Here is a 26,755-nt window from a genome sequence, read left to right on the forward strand (position 1 = left end):
TCGAAAAAACCTTCCCGAACAAGCCGATGGATACAATTTATGCTGGTCTTTCTTTTGTACAGAAAATGGCGCCGGCTACTAAAGCCAACTGATCAAGAGAAGATAGCAAAGAGGGTGGAGACGCTGAAGACTTGGCTTAATAATTACTCGCCTGTGCCTGAAACTCTCTAGGACATCGTTGAAATCTAGTTGCTGTTTGTTTCAGTTTCTAGTTTCTGGTTGTTTTTAGCTAAGCTTGGTGTAACTTTGTGTTTGTCTGTTGGAACTGGTATCCCCAGTTTATAGTACCGAACCTTTATTGCTTTCAATATAAGCAGAGTTTTATCCTTCAAAAAAAACTATCTTGTCTATTTCCATTTTTTTTAAAGGCATTGAAAGACATTTGTTGCATCCCCGCTACTACCCAATGAGAAACCTATACTTGTCATGTTGGAGTTATACTAAGTTATCCAATTATACATGATCTAATGAATATGAAATTTTTATTATAGTTCAAGCATACTATAATTAGCTCACCATAAAAATTTCACCGCAATTGGACTATAAAAGCTGCATTTATGAATTATTCTAATTACTTACAGAAAAGCATAGATCTAAAGCTCCATCAAAAAAATTGTACTAAAGCATATTACATTATATATTCACTGTGCAGATCTACTCATGTATTCACTGTGTAGATCTACTCGTAAAATCTAATAAAATTGAATTTTTACTATGAATTTTTAAAGATTCAACAAAAACAAATGCAAAAAGAACAAGACAGAACCGCACCACTATAGCAAAACCAAGCTACAAAACCACCTTGGAGGGTTAAATATCTTGTTTTGCAAAGGTGAGAGGGTCGGAAACCCAATTTTGTAGTTAGGGGGTGATGTGATCATTGATACATTGGGAGTTATAGACTTTTTCTTAAGTGTAAATTGTGCTTGAAGTAGCAGACAAGTAGAGGTTACACAATTGAAATCTTAAGTGCAAATTGTGCTTGAAGTAGCGGAATTACCAAAACTAATTTTGCATTAGTAATGTGACAGTATCTATCCTTACACCAATCTGCAGCATGGAGATTGAACCCACCGGAAATAACAGATCGCTGTTGAGAGATTGGCCAGGTATATTGCAGATAACATATCTCAAACTCCAAAACATAGAATCCAGCATCTATACAGACATGGTGTGTGTATAAGGGTTATAAAACATTAAAAAAATGATTGGAGGTCTGATTTGCTGCAAGCAAACTGCTCCTATAAATTTCTAGATCAAACATGGACTACATTGTACAGGCACATGAATCTAGAATCACACGACACTGCACTCAATCATTAGGAATCAGATATTAAGCAATACATTCATATCAAACAATTTATTAAATTATTATGAACAGGTGAGTCGGAGTTTCCTGCTATTTTGTATCGCATTCATTGCATCCCATGAAATATGTGGAATCCATTATTGATTCAAGTGTTGACAAATCTATCAGCTGTTTTTGCTATAAATATTGTCTGGACACTCACCATAGTCCATTGCGATTTATCGATTGATCAGTGGCCATATCTATCTATCAGCTAAAAGGTTAACAAAAGTAAAATCTGCATGAATGAAACAAGCGTGAAACGAAGGGTGCAGATGATTGCTTTGACAACCACATTTCTCCCAATAGTGTCTCTTCTTACGTCAAATGAAAGATCTATTGCTGAATCTTCAAGACAGGAAAGGCAATAACATCCCTTATGCTGGCAGAGTTCGTCAAAAGCATTACTAACCGGTCGATACCCAGGCCCTAAGGAGGTAAAGTTCCAAAAAAGTAATTTAATGAATAGTTCTAAGAACAATAGCAAATTAGCAATCACTATAATACACTATTCGCAAGCAATTGATCAGCCATACCATTCCTGATGCTGGTGGCATTCCATATTCTAATGAAGTTAAGAAGTCTTCATCTAAACAAACTTCATACGAACAATCATCCTCATCTCCTTGATCCTCAGTAGATTTGACCTTAGCCCTTGCAGCACGTTTAGCATTGTGTTGTTTTATTTGATTTTCAAAACGGCTCCTCTGCAATCAAAGATAAAGTGTTCCTTAGAAACTAAAATGGTTATAGTGATGATAACTTAAGATAGAATTCAAGACATGGATCTAAAAAGCATGTATGTAATCTCCAGCTATCTTAACAATCATTAGAAAATGTCCTATCGTTCAAGGACTGAACTGTAACTTTTTTCTCTTCCCATTTTCTTGGTAGGTGCTTTTGCAGGGAACTTTGATATCTATTTTAAGCTGTAAGGTGGTACATCACCCACAGACTGTTGGAAGTTGATAAGAAACCTTGATTTGGCCTTGCAGTCCAATTTACAAATCTTTAAAGTATGGGCCCACACTAATAAAATAACAAATTGTGTCTTCTCCTTAATACAAAGATACGCAGCTCTCCTGCGTATTCGAGAAAAAACAAACTGTGTCAATGCCCACAAACTGTTTGTTGCAGATTAGGCATTCTGAGTGTTCAGCTAGTTTTAGTTTAACCCAAGGTTTTGGGGTTCTTGCACATGGACCCAAGCTAGGTCAGAGGTCAGTGGGAAAGAGATTTTGATGAAAGATAATGTTCATACTACTAGAATAAGCAAAAAATAATGAAAAACAGGAGATTTTGCACATGGACCCAAACTAGGTCAGAGGCCAGAGGTCAACTGCAAAATAATAACAAATATTTGCATAATATGAAAACTTCTTTTCGATGTCCTTACCAAACTTCACAAAGAATGCTTCAAATGATGGCACTTAGGTATGTAGTTTAAAAGTGGTGCATACTTACCTGATCAATTGGGTCTGTGAGCTCAGAAAATGCATTGCCAATTTCACGACCACATATAAAAAGTTCAAATCGTTCAGTAAGGCCAGCATAACTACAGCAAGACAAAGAAACTATTTTAGTGAACACAAAAATTCATGATACATACTCAAACTCTCTATTCAGATCAGATAACTAAATAAACAACACAACTAATTTGAACCAAAATGTCACTAAGCATCCAGTAAATAACATTATATAATCTGGAACTGTGCACGTGTGAAAAAAAGTTTTTAAGTTAAACGAGCATATAACCTATTAACGCTGTGGCCTTTAGCACAGCAGATTGCAGCAGCAATCAACTGTTTCTAGAATGAGCGCAAACATGTGCCGATGTGATATGGGAATTGGATTTGGAAGACACTTCAAGACAGGTAGGCTGATTTGGCACAAGAGATAAACAAACTCACCCTCATGATGCAGGCTCTGAGCTATTTAGGTTTATACTTGCTTACTTTTCCTGATCAACCTCACGCTTAATTTATAGGGTCTGTACAATTAGAATCCCATAAGCTTAAAACTCATCTCCAAGTCTATCTGTAATAAACCAATCCTAACAATCTTCAAGCCGAAAAACGCAAAGAATATCTAAACAAACCAACTAACTCTATCACTATCTCAAATTGTCTCCTTCTGAAACAGCTCATACTCAAGCTGAAATTTAGGATAATGGTCAGTGAACTCCAGCAAAGGTTTCCAGGTAGCATCTGCACTGCAGCCGACCCAATGGACTGAGACTTCCCACACTCCACCACAAAGACAAGCATGAATAACTTGCAGACTCAGGCACAACTCTTCTGTCATGTGGCGCCCCAAGTATGAGTGATGTGGGAAGCAGCAGCAGAGTCCGTTCAGTTAGTATGGCGCCATCATACGCCAATTGGTTAGTTGCAGATCAAGAAGAGTAGTTTAGATATTTGGTTTAGTTGTTCAGCTTGTAGAGATAAACTTGTATGACGGGCAAGAGTATGACCTATAAATATAAAGACCTTGTAACCAGGAATGACAAGCAATAGATTGATTCGATTCTCCCAATTTCTACCTCTTGGTTGCGCCTCACCATCGCTGGTGTCCAAGCTGCGCCCCCGATGTCCGTCCATCTACGAATCACGATTACGCTTTATGTTGTCCTCCTCTAATCACCCACCTCCATCACATCTTTCATGATTGATCACCAGCAGCTAAACTGGTGCAACTGGAGGGGTGCCCACAAATTTCCTGAGAAACACCACATGAAAGACATTGCGAATTTAGGGCTTTAGCTGAATTCCAGCCTGTATGCCACAGAACCCATAGGAGCTTGAACATGAAATGGACCGTAGAACCGTGGTGCCAACTTGCCCACAAGTGGTGAAGACGCAGCCAGATCCAATCTCAGGCGTCAAACTAAACATCCCGATGAAAGACATCATATTGGACCCCCGGAGCATGAAGAAGACAATTCCATATCTCAGCCAAAAACGTGCCACGATACACCAGATGTTTATCCACTGCCGGCATCTTGGACAAATCTGGCTGGTATGACATCAGAGGAGGAGGCTCACACCCATAATCAACCTGGAAGGGTGTCGCTTGCAATGAATTTGATAGAAATCATATTGTAGCAATACTCTTCCGATGGCAACCAATGAAGAGCAATTGAGTCGATCCCCGGCAAGATAGCGCAAATGAACACCCAAAATCCTGTTGGCAACCTCAGATTGACTATGAGTCTGAGGATAAGGGCAGAGTCCTTTGGTGTTCCTTCCAGTTAATAATTGGGGCTTCACAATTACTAGCCAATATTTCTCTCATGCCTTTTCTCGTTCATGGTTCGATATTCTGGTGTCCTAAGCGTAATGCCGTACTAAGGCAAAGCATGGTGCTCCAGAGAGAGAAGATCTTCGTCCAAAAGGCACGGGTGCCTAATGAAGGTTGGATCACAATCACTGACATTTGAGCAAGGTACATAATGAAGAAGGACAATGTTGTCAAAGAACGGAGCAATCAAGATTGGGACAGCTATATATTGCGAGCACAACAAATCTGCCTGCCATCACCTGAAGAACTAACCCAGCCTTCGGCTCATGTGGAAAGAGAAAAGGGTATAGGGTTAAATTGAATGCAGCCCATTAGTAGATTTTCATCATTTTATGTGTGGTGAGGGATACATTTGCGGGCCATTTGTAAGTTTTTTCGTTTTTGTTTTTTTTTTCTTTGTACTTTTACCTTGTCATTATCATTATTTTTTCATTCTTTTCTGAATTTATTTTCCTGTTTGTCTCTTTTAATTTTTTATTTAATTTCCTCTTGTGGTTCTCCTTTTCTTTTATTTATTGTATTTTATTCTTCCTTTCTGTTCATTTGAATATTTCCTCTTTTATTCAACTAGTTTTTTCTATTTTTAATATTTTTTATTTGCATTCATTTGATTATTTTATATTTATTTTTCCTTTCTTTCTTGTAATAATTATGAATGATTTCACTTTCTTATATTTTCTATTTTTTGTTAATAATAAATTCCTTCTATTTTTATTTTATTTTCCTTTTTCTCTTTTTGGTGATACTATTTTTTTAATTATTTATGTTTTATTTTATTTTTAAATTTTTCCTTTTCATTCCTTTTTTTCTTTCATTTCATTTTTCTTTTCTTTTATATACTACCGGCTTCATTCTATTTTGGTTTTATATTCTTATATTCATTTGTTTGTTTTTATTTAGTTTTTATAAATATTTTGTATATTCTTATTTGCTGATTTTTATTATTTTCCTTTTGTTCGTCCATAAAAATAATTTGATCATGTGTAAGGATAATTTGTCTTGCGGACACATTTGTTCTCCATGCAAAAATAATATTTTATTTATTTTGTATATTAATTTGTTCGTGATATTAAATTATTTATGCGATTTGTAGAATAAATTGTTTCGTAATGTGAACTCTTTTGTACGTGATATTTAGTTTTCAAATGTTCGAAATGTGAAACATTTTTGTTTGTCTTGTTCAATCATTTTGTTCGCATAAAGCAATCTTTTGTTCCAGTCATTAAAGTATTTGTTTGTAGTACTCAAAATTAATTATCTTATATTAAAAAATAGTTTTTAAAAAAATATTCCAAAAATAGTTCGTGATCTCATCACAAGGAATATTATGGTGAAATTGAAATTTAATTTAGATACTCGGTTTTGGATTTATAACTATTTTAGGTAACGTCTCTTGCACGTGGAGCCACATTTCCCGTCGCTTTTACGGGATTGTGCATGCACTGCATCTGGTCATGATTACGGTACCGTGATAAAAAAAATTTACCCCGGAGTGCACTGCGCGCGCAAAGAGCTCATGCACCGGATGTTGGGCTGACGGCCCATCAAATATAGATGAGGAATCTTCAAGGTGATGGATGTTGGAATTATCACATTGGTGACATATAACCACACCCAATCAACATGGTAGTGAAATGTGCATATTGGAGAAGTGATCAACACCACTGACTTGCCTCCGCCTTTGGGAAAAAACCCATAACAAATCCATTGTGGCGTCCACCCAAACTGAACTTGGCACGCCCCAAGGTTGAAGGAGTCCCACAGGATCAAGATACAAACAGCACAACCATGAACCTTTGGCATTTGGCATGAAGGTTGTAGAATAAGGCATGCAGAGACTGCAATGTCTTTTGAAACGCCTCCATGTTATTATGCCATGTGTTGTGCAAGGATCTGAGAACCTTGACAGTGTTGCCTCGACAACCATCAGAAACTTGTCATGTTTCTCACTAAGAACCTTGAGGTCATCCTTGGCATGGCATCGCACATTGTCGGATGGAGCAGAGTGGTGATGAAAAGGACAGGTAGGCTCTAGTGACTAGGATTGATGATGTCTAATAGCACAGGATCAAAAGGATCTCCGATACCTAGGGTCGAGGGTCGTCACTTTATAAAATTGTGGTACGAAGGGGGTATACCTCTGTGGAACAATAAATTATTATGTGGAACGTGACCCTGATTCATCCGGGTCGATATTTTCGGGTCGATGCATCTTTAAAATGACAAAAATTATATATGTGCTACTAATGAAGAAATTAATCTGCACAAGCATATAAGAAATGTATAAAAAAAGTACATTTAGACCATAGTACACGAACTTGGCTCATTATCTAACAAAAACCACACCCTTAACCTTCTTATCCCAATTAAATCTGCTAGTAATGGGGCTGCGACTCCTCTCAAACCGGAACGCGATCCAATCTTGAATGGGACACTGGCCCTCTTTGACCCCGACCCTCGAATCGGAACGGCGTTCCCGGGTCGTGGGACGAGGCATCGACCCCGAATCCTGTGACTATGGTCGGGCACCTACTGTTGAGCTCTTTATTCGGGCTAAACAACCATTTAAAGGGCTAAAGGGTCATTATTAAATGGCTTAAACGGGTGACTAAATGGACACGATTCGCCACCGTGTAGCATTTACACGGTGTGTAAACGGGCTAAACGGCCGTATAGGTGAACAGTGTCGATACCAGATGATATGGGAGTCGGATTCGGAAGACAGGTAGGCTAATTCAGCACAAAAGAAACAAACTCGCCCTCACGATGGAGGCTCTGACATAATTAGGTTTATCTTCTTGCTTACTTTTCCCAAATTCCCTTTCAATATATAGGGTCAGCACAATTACAATCTCATAAGCTTACAGCTCATCTCCATCTCTCTCTTAACAAACCAAACCTAACAAGCAGAATAACTCTCCTAAGCAATATACAAAAAAACCAACTAAATCTATCTCTATCTAAAGCTGACTCCTTCCTGCACATATATTATCTCCCCACAAATGTGTCTACAACACAAATGAGTCTAATTGGGCATAATGCAAAGTTTACATAACTATTGTGTATTTGTGTACAATTTTTCAATTAATGAGGAGTTGCATATCTTTCAAAGCCCCTAAAAAGGGCTTAACCAAAAAAACACCCCTCCATATTGAAATAGTGAAATTTAAGTTCTGTTTTGACTTTTAATGCCCCAAAATGAAGCTGTCAGTTAATTTCTTTTATGTTATGTTACTAATTACCATAAACATTGGCACAAGGAAGCAAACAGTAAGATTAGTAAGAATTGTGTCACTAAAACTTATAAAATGTTGAAACATAAGCCATACAGTATTTGACCCTCAAAGTATGTGGGCACCATGTAAACTGGAACAAGGGGAGTATTTACCTCCGATGTGGTTTTGCCAATGGAGATATCTCAACTGGGTAGTCAAGGACAAAAGTCGGTTGTACAAGAGTAGATTCAACAAAAGTCTCAAAAACCTGGGCATGAGAAGTAGAATTGTTAAATGAGCCCTCTAGACAGCAATAATATATAAAGTACTAAGACACATTGAAATCTTGCAGTTTCGAGGACTGGGTGTTATGTTTGATTACAGTATGCTACTTAAACAATGACCAAGCATTCCTGCAATATTACAGTCTGAACTTCAAGGCACATAGCTAGATACAATTAACATGAAAGGTAAACCAAGAAAGCACAATTCTCACAGTAATCTTAGGTGTGCGTATTCATTAAACTACACAATCTGTAAACTTCATTGGTATACTATTTGTGCGTAAATTATTAGAAATATTCTAGACAAGGTTGCAACATGCCATCCAAATCCATGACTAAATTTGCAACAACATATTCACATTTATAAGAATGTAAGGAGATAATCCTTGAACACAGAAAGCAGCAACACACATTAACTAATAGCATGTTTGCTCAACAAACTACTGCCTCTGGTTCCCATAACCAGGAAGCGTGTCAGAAGGAACGACCCGTAAAATATGAGATTGAGAGCTATATGGGCTGCTGGATTCCATTAGAGGTCTTTGGAGTTTGGTATTGAAAGGTCTTGTGTGTTCTCTCCCTTCTTATTGTCTGTTCCTTTTCTTTGTCTTGACCTATTTTTACCAGCTTTGCTTATAGTAGGATCCTTCCTAATGTTTTCCATACAAATTAGAATCTAAATCTCACCTATATAAAAACTGGGCATATAGGTCCGCCAAACTCTAACCAATGCATCAAACATTCATGCTACCTGCAGTTCTCAGCTTCAGCCTTCTACTGATGGGTGATGGCAAGGCAACAGCTAACAGAATATTGTTACTGCCTTTTGCCGTCTTCTGTTTATGATAAATAAAAACTTCACCTTCTGTTTGTAGGAAAGCTATCTAATCCCACTTGTTAAATAACCAAAGGATGACTCACCACCTTTATTGAAAACTAAAAAAGGGTACAAAAAGACCCTCAATGTACCTCATTAAGAACATGTCCAACAGATGAACAGGATTGCAGTGAAGTACTTTTACTGCTTCCCATTTTGATCCCTGGCAGTCCTCTTGCAGCGATTTTAGCAGATTCAACATCATGGCCGAAGATGTTGAAGTCGATTCCAGTTGCTTCTTTGACAAGAGAATGCATGGTCTCCCTCCTCCATGGTCTTTCGAGAGAAATTTCAGTTCCCTGCGTTTGTTAAACAGAACTATGTTAACTAATAATGGATATAAAGGTAGAAATATAAAGCTGTGTATCTGTCACGGCTCTGATCAGGGAGCCATGCATAGCGTGGGGATTGGGGATTGCAAGTGTAAAAGACTATTAGGCATTATGACCCTTGATTCTAGCAGTACTTATAGCTGTGTTTATTGTGTATTATTGCTGATATAACCTTCCATGTATACTCAGCCATATTGGCTATACATATATATGAAATCCCCCCCCCCCAATTGAGCGAGAGGTGTCTTCCCCATTCCTACTCTTCTACATGGTATCACGAGACTAGGAATATCTGATCCTTACCTTCCTTTTCTGCTGCCTTCTTCCCTTCTGAATCGCCTGCACCTTTCTCACAGGCGCCCACAGCCTCCGTGCGGCGATTTCATCGCCGTGCACCTCCTTCCGATCCCACCACAGCCACCTCCGCTGTGCTGTGATCATGTCTTGCACCCTCCCCTCCACTGGCGATGGCACTGCTGTGGCAGCCACCGCCAACACTCTCGGCGCCAACAGCAGCGCCTTCATGGCCAATGGCCAACAGCCCTGCTGAGTCCCTTCATCGTCCATCCATACGCGACGGTGTCGGTGAAGGCGCATGTCCCGGTGACGTTGGAGCTCAAGAACTCCAACTACACCAAATGGGCCTCCTTCAAATCGATGTGTAGCAAGTTCGGCCTTAAGACGCACATCGACAGCTCTTTGCCACGGTGCGCCTTGCCTATCACAAGGCACGTTGGGTCGTCCGTGGCTTCTCCCAGCAGCACGGCATCGACTACGACGAGACCTTCAACCCGATTGTCAAACCGGCAATGATTGGAGTCGTCCTCAGCATCATCGATCTCGTTCTTGACCAATCCATCAGATGTACGTCAAGAACGTGTTCCTCCACGGCCATATCACGAAGACCGTCTAGTGCCAGCAACCGCCAGGCTTCGTCGACCCAGACCATGTTTGCTTGTTACGGCGATCCCTGTACGGTCTAAAGCAGGCACCACGTGCCTGATACTGCGCTTCGCCACGTACATTCGTCAGCTTGGCTTCGTCGCATCCAAGTCCGACACGTCCCTCTCTGTCTACAAAGACGGTGGCCGTGTCGCCTACCTGCTCCTCACTTCTTCCTCGACGGCCCTCCTATAGCACATCACCGCGCGCCTTCACTCCGAGTTCGCCATGACGGATCTTGGCAAGCTTCACTACTTTCTCGGCAAATCCGTCACACGCTCCTCCGACGGCCTCTTCCTGTCATGGTCGAGAGTCACTCTACAGTCTACAACGACACCAGTTGACACACAAGCCTAGATGTCAGCCTCCGATGGTGTTGCCGTGGCCAACCCCTCCGAGTATCGTAGCCTCGCCGGTGCCCTGCAGTAACTCACCCTCACCTGGCGTACTCCGTGCAGCAAGTGTGCCTCTTCATGCATGATCCTCGCGAATCACATCTTGCGTTGATCAAGCACATCCTGCGCCACGTGAAGGGCATTCTCTCCTCCAGACACCACATCAGCATCTCAGTCTCGTTCAATCCTTGACCGCGTACTCTGACGCGGACTTGGTTGGCCGTCCCGACTCACGGCACTCCACCTCCGACTTGTACGTCTTCCTCGACGACAACCTAGTCTCATGGTCCTCGAAGTGTCAGAACACGGTCTCTCGCACCAACGCTGAGGTGCGGTGGCACACGTAGTTGCCGAGTGTTGTTGGCTTCGCTAGCTTCTCTAGGAGCTCCATATCTCGCTTCCTTCGGCGACGGTTGTCTACTACAAAAATGTTAGTGTTGTCTATATGACGGCCAACCCTATCCATCACCGCCGCATGAAGCACATGGAGATAGACATTCACTTCGTCCGCGAAAAGGTAGCCTTGGGGCAAGAGTGCTCCATGTGCCAACCTCCCACCAGTTCGCGGACATCATGACGGAAGGACTTTCAGTACAGTTGTTCACGGACTTTAGGTCCAGTCTTTGCGTCTGGGATCCTTCCGCTTAGACTGCGGGCGGGTATTAGGCATTATATGACCCCTGATTCTAGCAATAGTTATTGTTAGCAAGGTGATTAGTGGGCTGGCCTTTGGGCCGTGGCGCCCAGCCCATGCGGCTAGGGCTGCCTTAGGGTTTACTTGTGATTGGTTTAGATTAGGCAAGGATCTCCGTCGATTAGGGTATCTTCTATAAACCCTAGACGCTTCTTGCCTATATATTGTACTGGGATCTTGTGCCTCGCCCTCCGCGGGCCAATGAAGTCACTGGAAAGTGGATCTTCAAGCACAAGTTCAACGCCGACGGGACCCTCGAGCGGTACAAGGCCCGCTGGGTCCTACGAGGGTTCACTCAGCGTCCTGGTGTGGATTTTGCAGACTTTCAGTCCGGTCGTGAAGCCGGCTACAGTCCGGACAATCCTCTCTCTGGCACTCTCATCGCTGGCCCATTCATCAGTTGGATGTGAAAAATGCTTTCTTACATGGCACCTTATCGGAGACAGTTTACTGTGCACAGTCGTCTGGTTTTGAGGACCCTACTCGCCCGAACTTTGTTTGCCGCCACAACAAGTCTCTATACAGGTTGAAGCAGACTCCTCGTGCATGGTACAGTCGGTTCGCCACCATCTTGCTCTAACTGGGATTCGTTGAGGCCAAGGCGGACACTTCGCTATTTGTCTTTCGGCGGGGTTCAGATATTGCCTATTTGCTGCTCTATGTGGATGACATCGTTCTGACAGCCTCCTCTCCGGCTCTTCTTCGACGGATTATTTTGGCTCTTCAGCAGGAATTCGCCATGAAGGATCTTGGTGAACTGTATCACTTTCTTGGAATGCAAGTTCAGCGTTGTGGTGATGGACTCCTCTCGCAGCGGCAATATATGCTGGATATTCTGGATCGTGCTGGGATGACAGATTGCAAGCCGTGCTCCACTCCGGTTGACACTAATCCCAAGGTTGCAGCTGCTGATGGTGCGCCCATGGCTGATGATACTGATTTTCGCAGCCTTACTGGTGCCTTACAGTACCTCACCTTCACCCGACCAGACATCGCTTATGCTGTTCAGCAGATCTGCCTTCATATGCATGATCCGTGTGAACCTCACCTGGTGGCGCTGAAGCGTATTCTTCGGTATGTTCGGGGCACTCTACACCTTGGTCTTCTGTTGCGCCCGTCTACTTCGACTGATCTTGCAGTATACACTGATGCTGATTGGGCTGGCTGTCCGGATACGCGCAAGTCCACATCAGGCTATGCTGTGTTCCTCGGGGACAATCTCATCTCCTGGTCCTCCAAGCATCAAAGCACCGTCTCAACATCCAGTGCAGAAGCCGAGTATCGCGCAGTGGCTAATGGTGTCGCTGAGGCCTCCTGGCTGCGTCAACTCCTGCAGGAGTTGCACGCCCCCCCTTCGCCAAGCCACACTAGTGTATTGTGATAACATCAGTGACGTCTACATGACCTCCAATCCAGTCCAGCATCAGCGCACCAAGCATGTTGAGATTGACCTACACTTCGTCCGGGAGCGGGTCTCCATTGGTGATCTTCGTGTTCTTCATATGCCGACCTCGTCGCAATATGCTGATATCTTCACTAAAGGGCTTCCCTCTTCAGTGTTCACGGAGTTCAGGTCCAGTCTGAACGTGCAGTGGCTGACGATCAGACTGCGGGGGCGTGTTAGCAATGTGATTAGTGGGCTGGCCTTTGGGCCGTGGCGCCCAGCCCATGCGGCTAGGGCTGCCTTAGGGTTTACTTATGATTGGTTTAGATTAGGCAAGGATCTCCGTCGATTAGGGTATCTTCTATAAACCCTAGACGCTCCTTGCCTATATATTGTACACCTCTGTACCTTGTTAATCAATCCACAGTTTTCTCGTACCATATTCGCTTTCAGTTATAGCTGTGTTTATTGATGTATTATTGCTGATATAGCCTTCCATGTATACTTAGCCATATTGGCTTTATATACGAAATCCACCCCCCCCCCCCAATTGGGTGAGAAGTGTCTTCCCCATTCCTACTCTTCTACATAGACAATGAACCGAACACTTGAGATTGGGCATGCCGACGGTGGCTGCGCAAATCTCAAGGCCAGAGGTTAGATGAGGATCTCTCCTGATAATTCTTCCTTGGTTGTCTTTAATTGGTACATCTCTCTTTGTATAGAGAGGCTTACTTGACCCTCAAGTAATATATCCAATTCTATCTCTAACCTTAACCCTAATGGAGGCGCAATAGGCCTAGTGTTGGCCCAGCCGACTGCCCATGATGTTGGTGCCTAATTTCCATAAATATATGCACTAAAAGGTCAGGAAATTGAAAATTCAATAGTAAATTGGTGAAATGGCACAATAAAAACAGTTTTGAGGCAATATAACTGTTATGGCCATGGCTTTGTGGTCCACATGGTTTTTATGGCGTCTCCTAGGCATCGCCTTGTCGTCCGGGCGATTTCTGAATCGGGGCGTCCAGCCCGCCACGATTTTCGGGCATATGGCGTCGCCTCGTGAAGGAAGGCGTCGCCATGGCATTGGACGGGCACCACACGAGTGGAAAGTCGCGCGCTCGCGGGAAAAACACGGGGAAAAGGCGCGCGGGAAGGGACAGAGGCGAGGCACGCGGGAAGGGACAGGGGCGAGGCGCGCGCATAGGAAATCGCGGGCGTATAGCCCGCGCGGGCACGCCGCAGGCCCCTACCACGCCAATTGAGAGAGAAGGGAAGAGAGGAGAGGAGGGAAGAGAATGGCACCGGCGGGACCTGAAATCCGGCGGGGAGGAGCTGCAATCCAGCAGCGCGGCTCCTCCACCAACCACTCCCGCTTCCACGACCACAGCCTCCAATCTGAGCTCCGCCCGCCAATTGGATTAAATTGTGGCTGCCTGGCAGGTTCCTCTACTCCACCTCCTCACGTGGCTCCGCCCCTCTACTTCCTCTGCTGGTACACCCTCCCGCAGCTGCATCACATGGACACAGGTTCCCTTTCCTCTGCTCTGCTGTAGTGCTTGATTGGTGTTCTGCTCTACTTCTGGTTCCTCTGCTCGATTGGCGCTCTGCTCTGCCTCTGCTCTGCTACAGTGCTGTTAATCTGATATATAAGTAGATAGCTTGTGTGAATGTGTGGTGTGTGCCTATCTGCCTGATGCATGCGCTTGTTGTTTAGTTAAAATGCCTAATCGCTTAGGTTTGTGCTGCTCGATTCTAAATGGGGATATGTGTATGGCGTCGCCTCGCCGCGCACCTTATTCGCCTAAGCGTCTAGAAGGGGGTGGGTCGCCGCGCCTCGCCATACCGCCGTAAAAATAATGGTGGTCCACCAGCAAGGCCCGTAGCGCATGAACGGTACCATGGATTAAGTTAGTTGGCTTGTTGTCTCTGCCAGGATTTGATAGAGTTGTTAGTTTGTTAGGGTTATCTGCTATCTAGTCGCATCATCAGTTATAATCAAACAAGAAGAACCCTAAAAGTAGTCAGAGCCTCCAGAGGGAGGGCGACGAACAGGTTCTTCGTGCTATCCCTAGTTCTACCATATCAATAGCAAATTGGGATATAAGCAACAAATTACAGCATGATTTTTCCGTGATAAAGCATGCATGTCCACACAAATCTAAACAAAAAAAAACATGTGATATAAGATGAGAAAAAATGTCAGGATAAAGACAGATTACCAAATAAGCAACTTTAAGCTTGCCATGAGTAGCCATAGCACATCGAACAACAATTTCTTCAGCCATATTCATCATGCTTTCATAGTCTGAATATGCTTCATACATCTAGTTTGCAAATACAAACCAACAAGTCAGGTCCAATTTAATGTAGCGCATTGCACATTTCATTAATCACATGCATATTTGGAGAGGGATGTGTGTGCGCGTGCGGGGGGTGGCGGTCCTACCTCAATGGTGGTAAATTCAGGATTATGACGAGTAGAGATACCTTCATTCCGGAAAATTCTTCCAATCTCGTACACCCTCTCAAGCCCTCCAACCTGCACACTTCGTCAATGGTACTCATAACATTGAAAACAAGAAAATGAAGGGTGCTGAGGCAAACTAAACTCAATGGAACCTTCGCCCAGTGCATGGTTTCATTGGCACCCATCAAATGCTTAAGAACAGGAAAAAAAGGTGTGATACACCAGTGCTATAGCATAAAACCTCAAAGTGATAAATTCCTCTAAGAAACATAATATGCCCCAAAATGTCCGATTTAGTATTTTAGAAAAAAATAATTGATATCAACCAGTAGAGACACATGTAGCTAATCTGGAAAAAATACAAATCTTATTGATTAATAGTTGTGTTAACATGCTAAATTATGACCAGACTGAAATTAACAGAATACCATGGTGTCTGTTATATATGACTCCCCTAAATTTATGAAGATACTACATACAGCATTTCCTAGTAATAGTCTCATCAATTTACAGGAAAGAAATTGTATCACATAAAACGATATTGTCATGGACTGCTTTGAGAATTAACTATGAAGTTACCCAAAACTAAAGAACAAAAACCTGAACTGTAACCTCACCAACATCCTTTTCAAATGCAGCTCTGTTGCAATCCTCAAGTAAAGATCTCTTTGAAGTGAGTTATGATAGGTTATGAAAGGTCTAGCCTCAGCACCACCTGCTGCTCCCTGTTTTTACCATTTTGATGTGTAATATTGTAAAAAAATACAGTAGTAACAATTCAAGCATAGAGATACAAAAGGACCTAACTCTTTTATAATCTTATTATGCAAGGTTGCATCACAGCTGCATAGGCGTGTTAGCACTGCTTGAGAAAGAAAGACATATATATGAAAGAGGAGGAACGGCAACGCTGGCAGCGTATCCATCCGAGGAGCAATGAGCCGACTCCAGCGACGCCACATCGATCTGAGGAGCGTCAGTAACACGTGGATCCAAGGAGGAGCGACGGCGGTTGCTCATTCTAAGTGGAATCATTGCCTGTTGGATTGCATGTTATTTGCACGTACTGGTTAGCAGGGGGGCAGTTAGCTTTCTTGGGCCAGCCATGTTGAGCATGTGTCGACAAGGTATCGAAGATTAAATCCATTTATTTTTAGCCTTTAATTCGGCGATTCTGCTTCGACACGTATTGGTGATCTATCAGAGACGTGTGGCTGTCGAACAGTGTCCGACACTGACATGCGACCAAAGGAATGTATTGGTGTATCATAGATAATCACTAGAAGCAAAATTATGGTCACATGGGTATGGAAAATTGGGCTGCAAAGGTTTGAATACCACTGCATTAACAAGATTTCTCTTAGCAAACTGTGTTGACAGAATGGTAATCAATCAACTAGCTGTCTAGCTTAACTGGTGAATGTATCTTAATCAGCTAGGATTGCTAAAAATGGGCTTTAAGTGGTGAATGTTTCTAGGATTTCCAAGAATGAACATTAAGTTGTAAAATGTAGTAATCTAACTATGGAGCAATGTATAAATAATTATTGGATCTGACACACATAGTTTTTCTTTTGCAGGGCCTTAACGCTATAATTTAAACAAGGCTTTATCTTTGAAGAGAAATATGGCTCAGCTACACATCTCTATACACGATTCATGCACCAAAAGATGCCCAACTGGGCCACATCGCGGGCCGTTTCCGACCGTCGGATCGGCCGGGCGAACGGCTTAAATCGTGTGAATCCCAGTCATTTTGCAAAAAAAAAAAACCTGAATCTCTAGCGAAATCAACCTGAAGTCCAGCCTCCTCTCAAGTTTTTTTACAAAAAAGCTCTCCCATTTAGCAAAATTAACCCGCAGTTCAACCTTCCCGGTAAGAGAAATTTGCAAAGAAAACCTTAAGTTTTCATAAAATCAACTCGCCGCCCTCTCAGCATTTTTTAGTAAAACCCTCGGATTCTCAATAAATCAAACTACAACCAGTTCCATTCATTACTTCTTCACAAGCAACATTATTATACATACAATTTGAACACTAAAATTTCATCAAAAATTCAGAAACTACAACTTTATTGTGGAGCAAATTTTAAAATTCAAACCATTTTCGCAATTAGTTTGCACAAATGCTTACATGCGATCTGTTCTACCCACAATTTGGACACCAAAGCGTCTTCAAATTAAAAAATGTTCAATACAAAAGTTGCTCAAAATTTCAAACTCCACAGTTTCATTATATAGTACAATTTCAAATTCAAAGGGCTTCTACATAAATGCTCAAAATTCAAAAAACTAAAGCTTCGCTACACAACAGAATTGTAAATTCAAAACGTTTTCGTAATTCATTCAGCATACGATCCTATTTTGCTAAAACTATAATATTGTACCATCGTTCTTCTATGGTTTGTCATGCTACCTCCACGACACATTTTAATATAAGCACTAGTTCTTTAAAAGAATACCATCACGTATATTAATTGCCACATGATTACGAGTTCAAATCTCCTCATTTCGCAAATACATTAAGCTTCCGGCTAATTGTACTCCATCCTGCCTAATTAATAATTTTACCCCTCCTTTCACCACAATAAATATAGCAAAAAAAGTCATAGACCCATTTCGATAACCAAAATAATATACTACTTAAATGAAAGCGTCACGACAATAGAAAGCCCAAAATATATACTAAATGTAACAATGGGCCGCACCTATGCGAAAATAACGAAGCGACGAATTTGTCTTATCAACGTTGCTTTTAAAAAAATACAATTACCTAGATACCATATTTATTATATGCACGAACTAAAATCTGTATCAGCAAACTACAAACATACGACACGAAATACACCGTGGGCTTTTCTAGTGGCCTCTATATATGCACTGCCCCCCCCCCCCCCCACACACACCATCTACCCACCCACAAGAATATATATCTAGTTGTGCTTGTTACTACCTAGTAGAGGGAATTTTTCTGTATATGTACCTATACACTCTGATTGGGGCTTGCAAAAGAGTAGAGTTGCATCTCTAAGAATTTCCATTGGAATAAACATAAAAAACAGCATCAGTTAACCTAGAGAATTTTAGTTTGTTACTACCTAGTAGAGGAAATTTTTCTGTATATGTACCTATACACTCTGATTGGGGCTTGCAAAAGAGTAGAGTTGCACCTCTAAGAATTTCCATTGGAATAAACATAAAAAACAGCATCAGTTAACCTAGAGAATTTTAGTATACACCTGTAGAACTGGAGTTTCAACTTCAATGAAACCAAACGACTCCATTGTCTTGCGGATTTCAGAAACCACCTGTCAAAGATGTAAATATCCAAGTTAATTGTAAAAGAAGTTGTCATGAATTACCTATTCTGGGAGGACCCAAGGATGTGTATTTATAATATGATAACATATACATTAGTTTCTTTCTTGATCTGATAACCTCATTTTAACATCTAAAGAAACATGTGGTTCTCGTGACACATAATATTTGTGTTGAAGTATAAGTGAATTGACCAACCAATTCAACCCAAAGGCTTAAGCTGATGGGAAGAGGTGGACAATTCACTTATACTTCAACACTGCCCCTTACGTGCAGGCTCCTTCAAACCTCAAATGTGGAAATTAGAAGTCGGCTGCAATTAGTTTATTTAATCACGTCCACCAGGATTCGAACTCGAGACCTCTAGCCCTGATACTATATTTAGTTGCATGCACCAACCAATTCAACCCAAAAGCTAACGGGAAGAGGTGTCCAATTCACTTATACTTCAACAATTTGGATGATATAGGTCCAAATTAAATAATAATACTTCTAGTTAATAACCCATCAGTCAACAGAGAACATTTTTGCTTTTACTTCACATCTTGTTCCCAAGTTTCTGAATGAAAATTCAGCACTCCATGTAGTCGATACCTTTGCTCTAGTTCGGAATATCTCAGCAACCTCAGGATTTGCGATCATGTCAACATACCTATCATGAATCAAAGATGGCACAGATGAACATTCCATTTCACATGAAAATCTTGCGATTTTCTACACCAAGGACCAAAGAAATAGAAATAAATATGCTAAGACAATAATTCTGAAGGGGGAGGGTGGCATTTTATGTCGATTAGTCAAGCTTGTACACTGATTGTATATATTAGAGTATTAAATGGCCACTGGTTACAAACAGAAGATCTAACTTGGAAGGTAGATGAGGCAAGGTGAAAGCCAACCTTTGACGATAGCGTTTGTCGACATCAGTTAACCCATGATACTTGTCTGGTAGTGGGAGTAAGGATTTTGTGAGGATCTCAAAATTTTTCATATAAAGAGATAGTTCCCCTACAGTGAAATCCAACATGTCAAGAATACAAACAATAGGTAAACAACAAAATTAGGATAAGCAGTAAATCAATACTATGATATCTAAGATTAAACACTGAAATCAAGCATCATAATCAGGAGTATAGCCCTGGACTCTAGAAGCCCAGGTTGATTATTGTGCAGTCTGTTATTTAGCTGTGTTTACTTATTCTGTCTGCTAAGTGAAGCAGGTAACCTTAGCTATAACTTCTTATAATTCAAATTTCATTTACAATCAGGTGGTAATACTAGGAACCCAATCCACACAAAACAAGTTCTCCACAAATTTAAAGTTTAAGCAGCATGATAGTGAAAAAAGGGAGTCTAATGAGCAAACTTGAGGTTTCGATGTTTGCTCGGCCAAATAAGAATAATACTAGCAACTCTGAGCAAATTATTGTAGCTTCGCGGAATTGATATCCTCTGCTTCAAAATTGGGATGAATAGTGACCAGCAAAGGCATGGAGAAATTAAATATTTAGTTACTGAACCTTTCTCTGTTTTCTTTATGGATCCACTTGCACCTATGATATCACCAATATCAATAAATGCCTTCAGTTGTTCAAATTGGTCCTCCGTAAGGTTGTCTTTCTCACAGTAAAGCTATCAATAACGAAAAGAAAGAAATGCTCAGAAACACGCAATCCGTGCCATACAAGTTATCATATTTCTCTAGCTACTAATAACAATAAATTCAATTAAAACTGCAGAGCATGATCTACCACATTTACATAGTGCACTTGAGAATGAAGTTACATGCTGGCATAATGAAGACTGTTAGATATATATTGTGGTCTCGTTAGGTTGGCCCTTCGGGCCATAGGGGTGCTGGCCGCACAAGCCTGTGTGCCGTGCGCCGGCCCCTCCAGGGATAGCTTCTAGGTCAAGTATCTAGATTAGGCAAGGATCTCCTTGATTGGTATTGTTTCCATAAACCCTAGGATATCCTTGCCTATATATCTTGTACATGTGCTTCGCACCAAAATCAATCAATTATCATGAGCCATACTTGCTTTCATGGTATCACGAGTCCGGGTTCCCACCCTGACTCATCTTCCGCTGCCCTAGCTATGGCTAGGACTCTTACTTCCCGATGCCACCAGGCTGCGACCACCCGCGTTGCTGCCCTAGCGCACGCCAAGGATCCGGAGCATCCGGAGCAGGAGGCAGTAGAGAATGCCTTGGAGCGCGATGCTGCCACCACACGAGCACAGGAGGCCCTAGCACGTGCCGCTGCCAAGCGCAAGGTGGCGGTTGCTGCCGTTCCTGATCCTGATGACGCCGATGACGACGACGCATCGCCGCACAACTAGGATCAGGTCGCCATCAACAACGTCATGCTTCTTCACGAAGTTGCGGCCCTCCTAAACCTCCATCTCATGCTGTCAACATCAACTCTGTCAGCTCCTCCCGACGGCACGAGCATATCCTCCTCAGCGTCGGCAAGTACTCCCTCTAGGACCACATTCTCCTCGACGCTTCTTCCCTAGCCACCCATGACTAGGTGCACATGGACTGCGTCATCCAGTCCTGGATCTCCGGATCAATCTCCAACGACCTCGCCGACGCGTCCTTGACCATGATTCCACCGCCCGCAAGGCCTTCCTTGCATAGAAACCCAGTTTGTCGGGAACTGCGAGACGCGTACCCCCTTCCTCGACGCCCGGTTCCAAAACTTCGTCAAAGGTGATCTTTCCATCACCGGTTACTACAGGTGCTTCAAACAAATGGCAGACTCCCTTAGCGAGCTAGGTGAGCCCATCACCGATCAAACCTTGGTGTTGAACGTCCTTTGCGGCCTCAACAAGTGGTACACCGCTCTCGGACTGCATCTTCGTCGCGGACGCCCGTTCCCCTCATTCCTCCTCATGGAGGAATTCACAGCAGCTCATCATCCCTCCGCCTCCTTCATTGCGCTCATCGCCACAGGCGGCACGACTTCCTCGTGTGCTTCGGCGCCCCCAACCCCACCCAACCCCCCCCCCTCCAACCTCTGAAGTCCCCCAACCTCTGAAGTCCAGCGGCGATGTGGTGGCTTCGAGGGCGGCTCTAACGAGTTCTCCCATCCTCGGCAAGAAGCGAGGGTGGCGGCTCCCTTGGGACTTGGTCGCCCCTCCTGAACCCGTGGACCGGGTCCATCCAGAAGTGCCCCGTAATGCTAAATTGCACGACCAGGCCTGCAGCCGCAGCAGGCCTGGCTGGCTAGCATGCGCACACCTAGGCGCAGCAAGCGCAGGCCTAGCAAGCTCAACTCCAGGCGCAGCATGCTACATAGCCTCAAGCGGTGTTGTGGGTTACTCCCGGCATCTATAGTCCGATTGCTAGCCTCCCTTTAGGACCATTAATTTCTAGCGTCTACTTTCAGCACCATGACGCTAAACCCTCAACAGAACAAATGGTGCTTAAGGTCCTTCCTCTCACATGACCTCCGACACCGGTACTTTATCCTCTGCATCACTCCCGCAATATCCTTCACCATCTTCAATTGTTGGTAACGATTCTCTACCTTCTGTTACCACCACTGGCTCAACACGGCTTCCTAGGCCCTTTTCTCTTAATAAAGTTCTCATTCTCCGAATCTTATTAAGAATCTTATTTCTGTTCACCAGTTTACCTCTGAAAACAATTCTTTTGTTGAATTTGATCCCGCTGGTTGTTATGTGAAGGATCTTCAGTCCGGAGAGTGATCGTCAGGTGCAATAGCTCCGAGCGACTCTACCCCATGCAGCTCCCTGCCACCACCTCTCTTGTCACCAACAACACCTCGTCTCTCTGGCACCATCACCTCGGTCGTCCCTGTCACGAAGCCCTCGCCAAGCTCGCTCCCGCCATTCTGTTCTGTAATAAAGACATTAGCACTTCTCTATGTCATGTGTGTCAGTTAGGCCACCATATACGTCTACCTTTTCATACTTTTACTTCGTGTGCATCTAGTCATTTTGATCTTATACATTGTGACATATGGACCTCTCCCATTGTCAGTGTTTTGGGTTATAAATACTATTTGGTCATTCTCAACAACTGCTCGCACTATTTGTGGACGTTTCGTTACAAATTAAGTCTGACAGTCTGACGTGTATTCCACTCTTGCTAATTTCTTTGCTTATGTGACCACTCAGTTCGGCACCACCATTAAGCCAGTCCAATGCGACAATGGCCATGAGTTCGATAACTCCAACGCCTACACGTTCTTCCTTACTCATCAGGTTCATCTCCGCATGTCCTGCCCCTACACTTTCTCCTTAATGGTCAAGACTCCAACTTTGGTCAGGCTAGACAGGATGTTGTTCTATCGGGTGGGAATGGCTCTTCCGAAATTGCCATTTCCAAAGTGCTTGCAGTGATGGCTCGGATCACTGTCCACTATTATTGGTTTTGCATGATAATAGACGGGGTAAAATGTGGTTTCATTTTGAGTTTTTCTGGACTAACATCGATGGTTTCCTGGATGTGGTGACAAATGCTTGATATTCTGTACCAGTGATTGGCCCTCAACAAGCTTAACAATGAAGTTTCTACATTTGCAATGCCTAGCATGGGCCTGAAATAAAGCAGTGCTGGCGTCACCTTCACAACGACACCATATGATGGAATGGTTCCTTAGTGGTCCGCTTGAGAGATGACAAAGCGAGGGAGTGGTTTTTCAGAGTATTACGCAGCTAAGTCTCCTCTGATAGCAAGCGACACTTTTGCGCGATTTCAAACTAGCGAAGAATCTCCCTACCCAAGCTGAGCTGCAATTTGACATTCCCAATACACTTCTAAGTTCTAACTCCAGCTTTCTAACTCTTTGGTGGTGGCTCTAAATTTTTTAGTAAGGGTGTCAAAAGGGCGATCAATCACTAGTATAGAATATCAAGCATTTGTCACCACATCTAGGAAACCATCGATGTTAGTCCAGAAAACTCAAAATGAAACCACATTTTTACCCAGTCTATTTTCATGCAAAACCAATAATAGTGGACAGTGATCCGACCCATCAGTGGAAGCACTTTGGAAATGGCAACTATGGAAGAGTCATTCTCACCTGATAGAACAGCATCCTGTTCAGCCTGACCAAAGTTGGGAGTCTTGACCATTTGACCAGGTAACTTGCAACCATGGAGAGGGATATCATCCAGAGCCAAATCATTAATTAATCTCCTAAACCTTCTCATCATAGCCCGGATAGGTTGCTACTGTTTTGTGTCCTTATAAATAAGGTTGAAATCACCCATCACAATCCAAGGTCCTTGACAAGCATCACATATACCTCTTAGTTCTTGCGGGAACAGCAGCTTCTCCTCATTGCTTTGAGGCCCATACACAAATGTGAGCCACCAATCTTGGGTGTTGGGATGGAATTGGATGGTGCTAAAAGAATCAACTCTATATGTGCTAGCAGGCCCAATGCAATGCTGCCAAGCAACAAGGATTACAACCAATGCGCCATCTGATGGTAGCGCTACATAATTATCGAAATTTGAACCAAGTGTGGATAGGACAGTTCCATGACAGACCTCTGTCATTTTTGTCTTCTGAATGCACACCACATCAACCTGGATGAACTCAGAAGAGTGTGCTATGCACAAATGGTTTATAAGTGCAACACTATCAAGTAGCATATCCACTTGATATGAAATTCTAAGGTGATAACCATGATAAGTTAGCAAAGTACAAGAGAATACTAGACAAGATCGCATTATATTAGTGTTGACTGCAAACATTAAGCTGACAGAAAATCAAGTTGGCTGAAGAACTGAGGCAAGTTGCAAGAAGCCAACAACCTACCTGAATAGTCCCAGTATCATCTCTCACAGTCATGAAAACAAGCTTTCCAAATGCCCTTCGGGCAACAATCCTGCCAGCAATGGAGACTGCTGCCTCCTCACAGATTTCACCATTTTCAAGATGGGTGTACTCTTCCTGAAGCTCCTTAGTCGTATGAGTCCTATCCCACTTGTACGCATATGGCTCATAACCCTTTCCTCTTAGCTCCTCAACCTAGCAACCAGACAGACGAACGACCCCAAGCATATCAGTAGCAGTACCGACAAAGAATTGGGGGAAACAGAACGCTCGCAACACAAAATGCAGAACTGAAGACGCACAACAAGGCAAACCTGACCTTTTTGAGGCGGATGGCGCGGATGGAGTCGCGGTCGGAGGTGGAGGTGGAGGCACTACGGCGACGGCGGTCCTGAGGTAGAGGCAGCTGCTTCTGGTTCGTCGTGGCAGCAGCTGAGCAGCAGCGGAGGCGGAGGCGGAGTGACCTCGCCGCGGAGGCGGCGGTGACAACGCGGGAGGCCGCGAAGCCAAGGAGATTGGAGGCCCTCCATGCCCGCAGAGCCTCCATTACTCCTGGCAGGATGGGTTGGCTGGAGTCTCCGGGACGGACGGACGGCCGAACAGAACTAATCTGGTTGCGCCGGCGGCTAAGGCCCAGAAAATTGCAAAAATGGGACTCAAAACAATGCGCTTTGCAAATTTGCCATTTCAAACATCGTCTTCGTAAAAAGGGACTCCAAACATTAAGCACTTGATTTGATTATAGTGTCAGTTGGATCCATGCCATTACAATTTCACGAAGTTGGATTTCATGTTGAAATCCATGCCATTGAGTGTCATGATTTTCAACGTGAAATTCAATTTCACGGAGTTGTTGTGGCATGAATCGAATTTTCCCTTGATTATAATGCCATTTGGGATATTTTTCCTCTTTTCTTTTTTCTTTTCAGATATTTGGGAGGGTGAAATGACTTTTATGCCCATCTGTATTTGCATGGGGTTTGGACTGCAGTTGATTGGACGGAGACGCATCGTCATCGTCTTGTTCTGTTCGCCATCGCTACCTAGGACTGCATCGTTCGACTGCTGCCCACCGCCCCACCACCGGCCGCCGCCAACCTCCGGCGTCGACGGTGCCACTGCTCGCCGTCCTGCCCTTGACTCACGCACACGCCATGGCCGCGCCTGCCCTGCCCATGGGTGCTGGCGCGCCGCCATGGCCGAGGGCAGCGGTGCTCAGGCCGCGCCTGCCATGCCCGAGAACGCCGGTGCTCTGGCTGCACCCTGGCCGCCAGGACTCCATGTTCATGCACGCGGCACCTACAGCAGCCTGCCGGCGTGCTCACCGTGTTCCTCGTTCCGGACGCCCAAGGGACGGGTCACGGCAATCTTCGCTGCACGGCGCGTGCGTCTGCGCCGAGCGGTGCCTGCCAGGCGTGGGCAGTAGCAGCTTGCCTGCTTGTCAGGGGCGGCAGCGGCCAGCGTACCTACCTGCCAAGGGCGACGGCGGGCAGCCCACAGCCTGCTAGGCAGGTCCAGCACCAGCAGCAAGCCTGCACCAGCGGTGGTGGCAGCGGTGGCGGCTGCCCTGTGAATGCTACGGCCGGTTGTAATCTATGCACGGGGCAAAAGGGACATATCACCCTCCCAGATACACGAAAAGGAAAAAGATAAGAGGAAAAATATCTGAAATAGCAGTATAACAATCGCTTAACGTTTAGAGTCTTGTTTTTATGAAGACGATGTTTGAAATGGTAAATTTGCGAAGTCCATTGTTTCAAGTTCCATTTTTAAAATTTTCTCGGCTCTGTTTGGAAACGTTTAACTCAGATTTTAAGCGAAAAAAGCTAAATAATCCCCCCCCCCCCAAACGCTTTGATTATCAATCTGCTTGTCTGGAACGCCACCGCAGAAAAATCCCTCGGTCTGCTCCCGCACGACCGTCTCCTTCCTCGCTGCCCCGACCGGATCTGGGCGCCAGCCCTCTCCTTCCGCCCTTCCCCGACCGGATCTGGGCGCCGGCCCTGTCCTCCCTGCCGCCGGCCACCGGCCACCGGCTGCCGGTGCTCTCCTCCTCGCTGCAGGGCCCGTCCGCCCCTGTCTGCCTCCTGCTGCGCCCGCCCGGCCGCCCCTGTCCGCCTCCTGCTCCGCCCACCCGGCTGCCGTCTACTCCTGGCTTGTCTCGTCCTCCCGGCTTGCTGCGCCTCCTCCTGCTGCGTCCGCCCGCCGTCTCGTCCTCCCTTGCCTGTAGCGCCCGCCTGCCTGCAGCGCCCCCTGTCCTGCTGCGCCTGCCGGCTTGCTGGTGGATGACAAGGGGTGGGCTGCGACCAAAAGGAGAAACCGATAGGGAGAGAAGGAAAGAGGAAACGGGAAAAAGGAAAGGAAGGAAAATAAGTA

The 26,755-nt window shown here is 44.0% G+C and overlaps 1 protein-coding gene across 6 annotated transcripts; it reads right to left on the reverse strand.

Annotated features, from left to right (window-relative positions):
* Nucleotides 1-1,349: 1,349 nt before the first annotated feature.
* Nucleotides 1,350-26,475, reverse strand: LOC120651305 (lysine--tRNA ligase, chloroplastic/mitochondrial-like). Of its 6 annotated transcripts, none has more exons than XM_039928769.1 (15): nucleotides 26,167-26,204; nucleotides 24,699-25,014; nucleotides 24,362-24,574; nucleotides 20,083-20,194; nucleotides 19,462-19,570; nucleotides 19,157-19,214; nucleotides 18,484-18,552; nucleotides 15,845-15,969; nucleotides 15,265-15,316; nucleotides 14,997-15,101; nucleotides 9,117-9,323; nucleotides 8,037-8,131; nucleotides 2,813-2,903; nucleotides 1,885-2,055; nucleotides 1,350-1,777 (listed from the first exon to the last, which is right to left on the reverse strand). In XM_039928769.1, exons 2-15 carry the CDS (start codon nucleotides 24,924-24,926, stop codon nucleotides 1,685-1,687), a joined length of 1,728 nt encoding a protein of 575 aa, XP_039784703.1. In that variant the 5' UTR covers nucleotides 24,927-25,014; nucleotides 26,167-26,204; the 3' UTR covers nucleotides 1,350-1,684. The 6 variants fall into 6 exon arrangements, 5 of the variants coding, with proteins under 5 accessions (XP_039784703.1, XP_039784702.1, XP_039784704.1 ...); XM_039928768.1 differs by having other exon boundaries at nucleotides 15,224-15,316; nucleotides 15,862-15,969; nucleotides 26,167-26,201; XR_005666107.1 differs by lacking the exon at nucleotides 1,350-1,777 and adding an exon at nucleotides 3,891-4,066 and having other exon boundaries at nucleotides 1,900-2,055; nucleotides 15,224-15,316; nucleotides 15,862-15,969; nucleotides 26,167-26,214.
* Between the last annotated feature and the right edge of the window lie 280 nt (nucleotides 26,476-26,755).

This window comes from Panicum virgatum, chromosome 9K, assembly GCF_016808335.1.
Source record: "Panicum virgatum strain AP13 chromosome 9K, P.virgatum_v5, whole genome shotgun sequence".
In the NCBI taxonomy this organism is placed as follows: Eukaryota; Viridiplantae; Streptophyta; class Magnoliopsida; order Poales; family Poaceae; genus Panicum; species Panicum virgatum.

Coding starts and splice junctions, on each gene's coding strand:
- LOC120651305 (XM_039928768.1), bottom strand. CDS start 24,926: ATGGAGGCTCTGCGGGCATGGAGGGCCTCCAATCTCCTTGGCTTCGCG. Junction 19,571..20,082: donor CATAAAGAAAACAGAGAAAG/GTTCAGTAACTA, acceptor ATTTCACTGTAG/GGGAACTATCTCTTTATATG. Junction 19,215..19,461: donor GACAAACGCTATCGTCAAAG/GTTGGCTTTCAC, acceptor GATTCATGATAG/GTATGTTGACATGATCGCAA.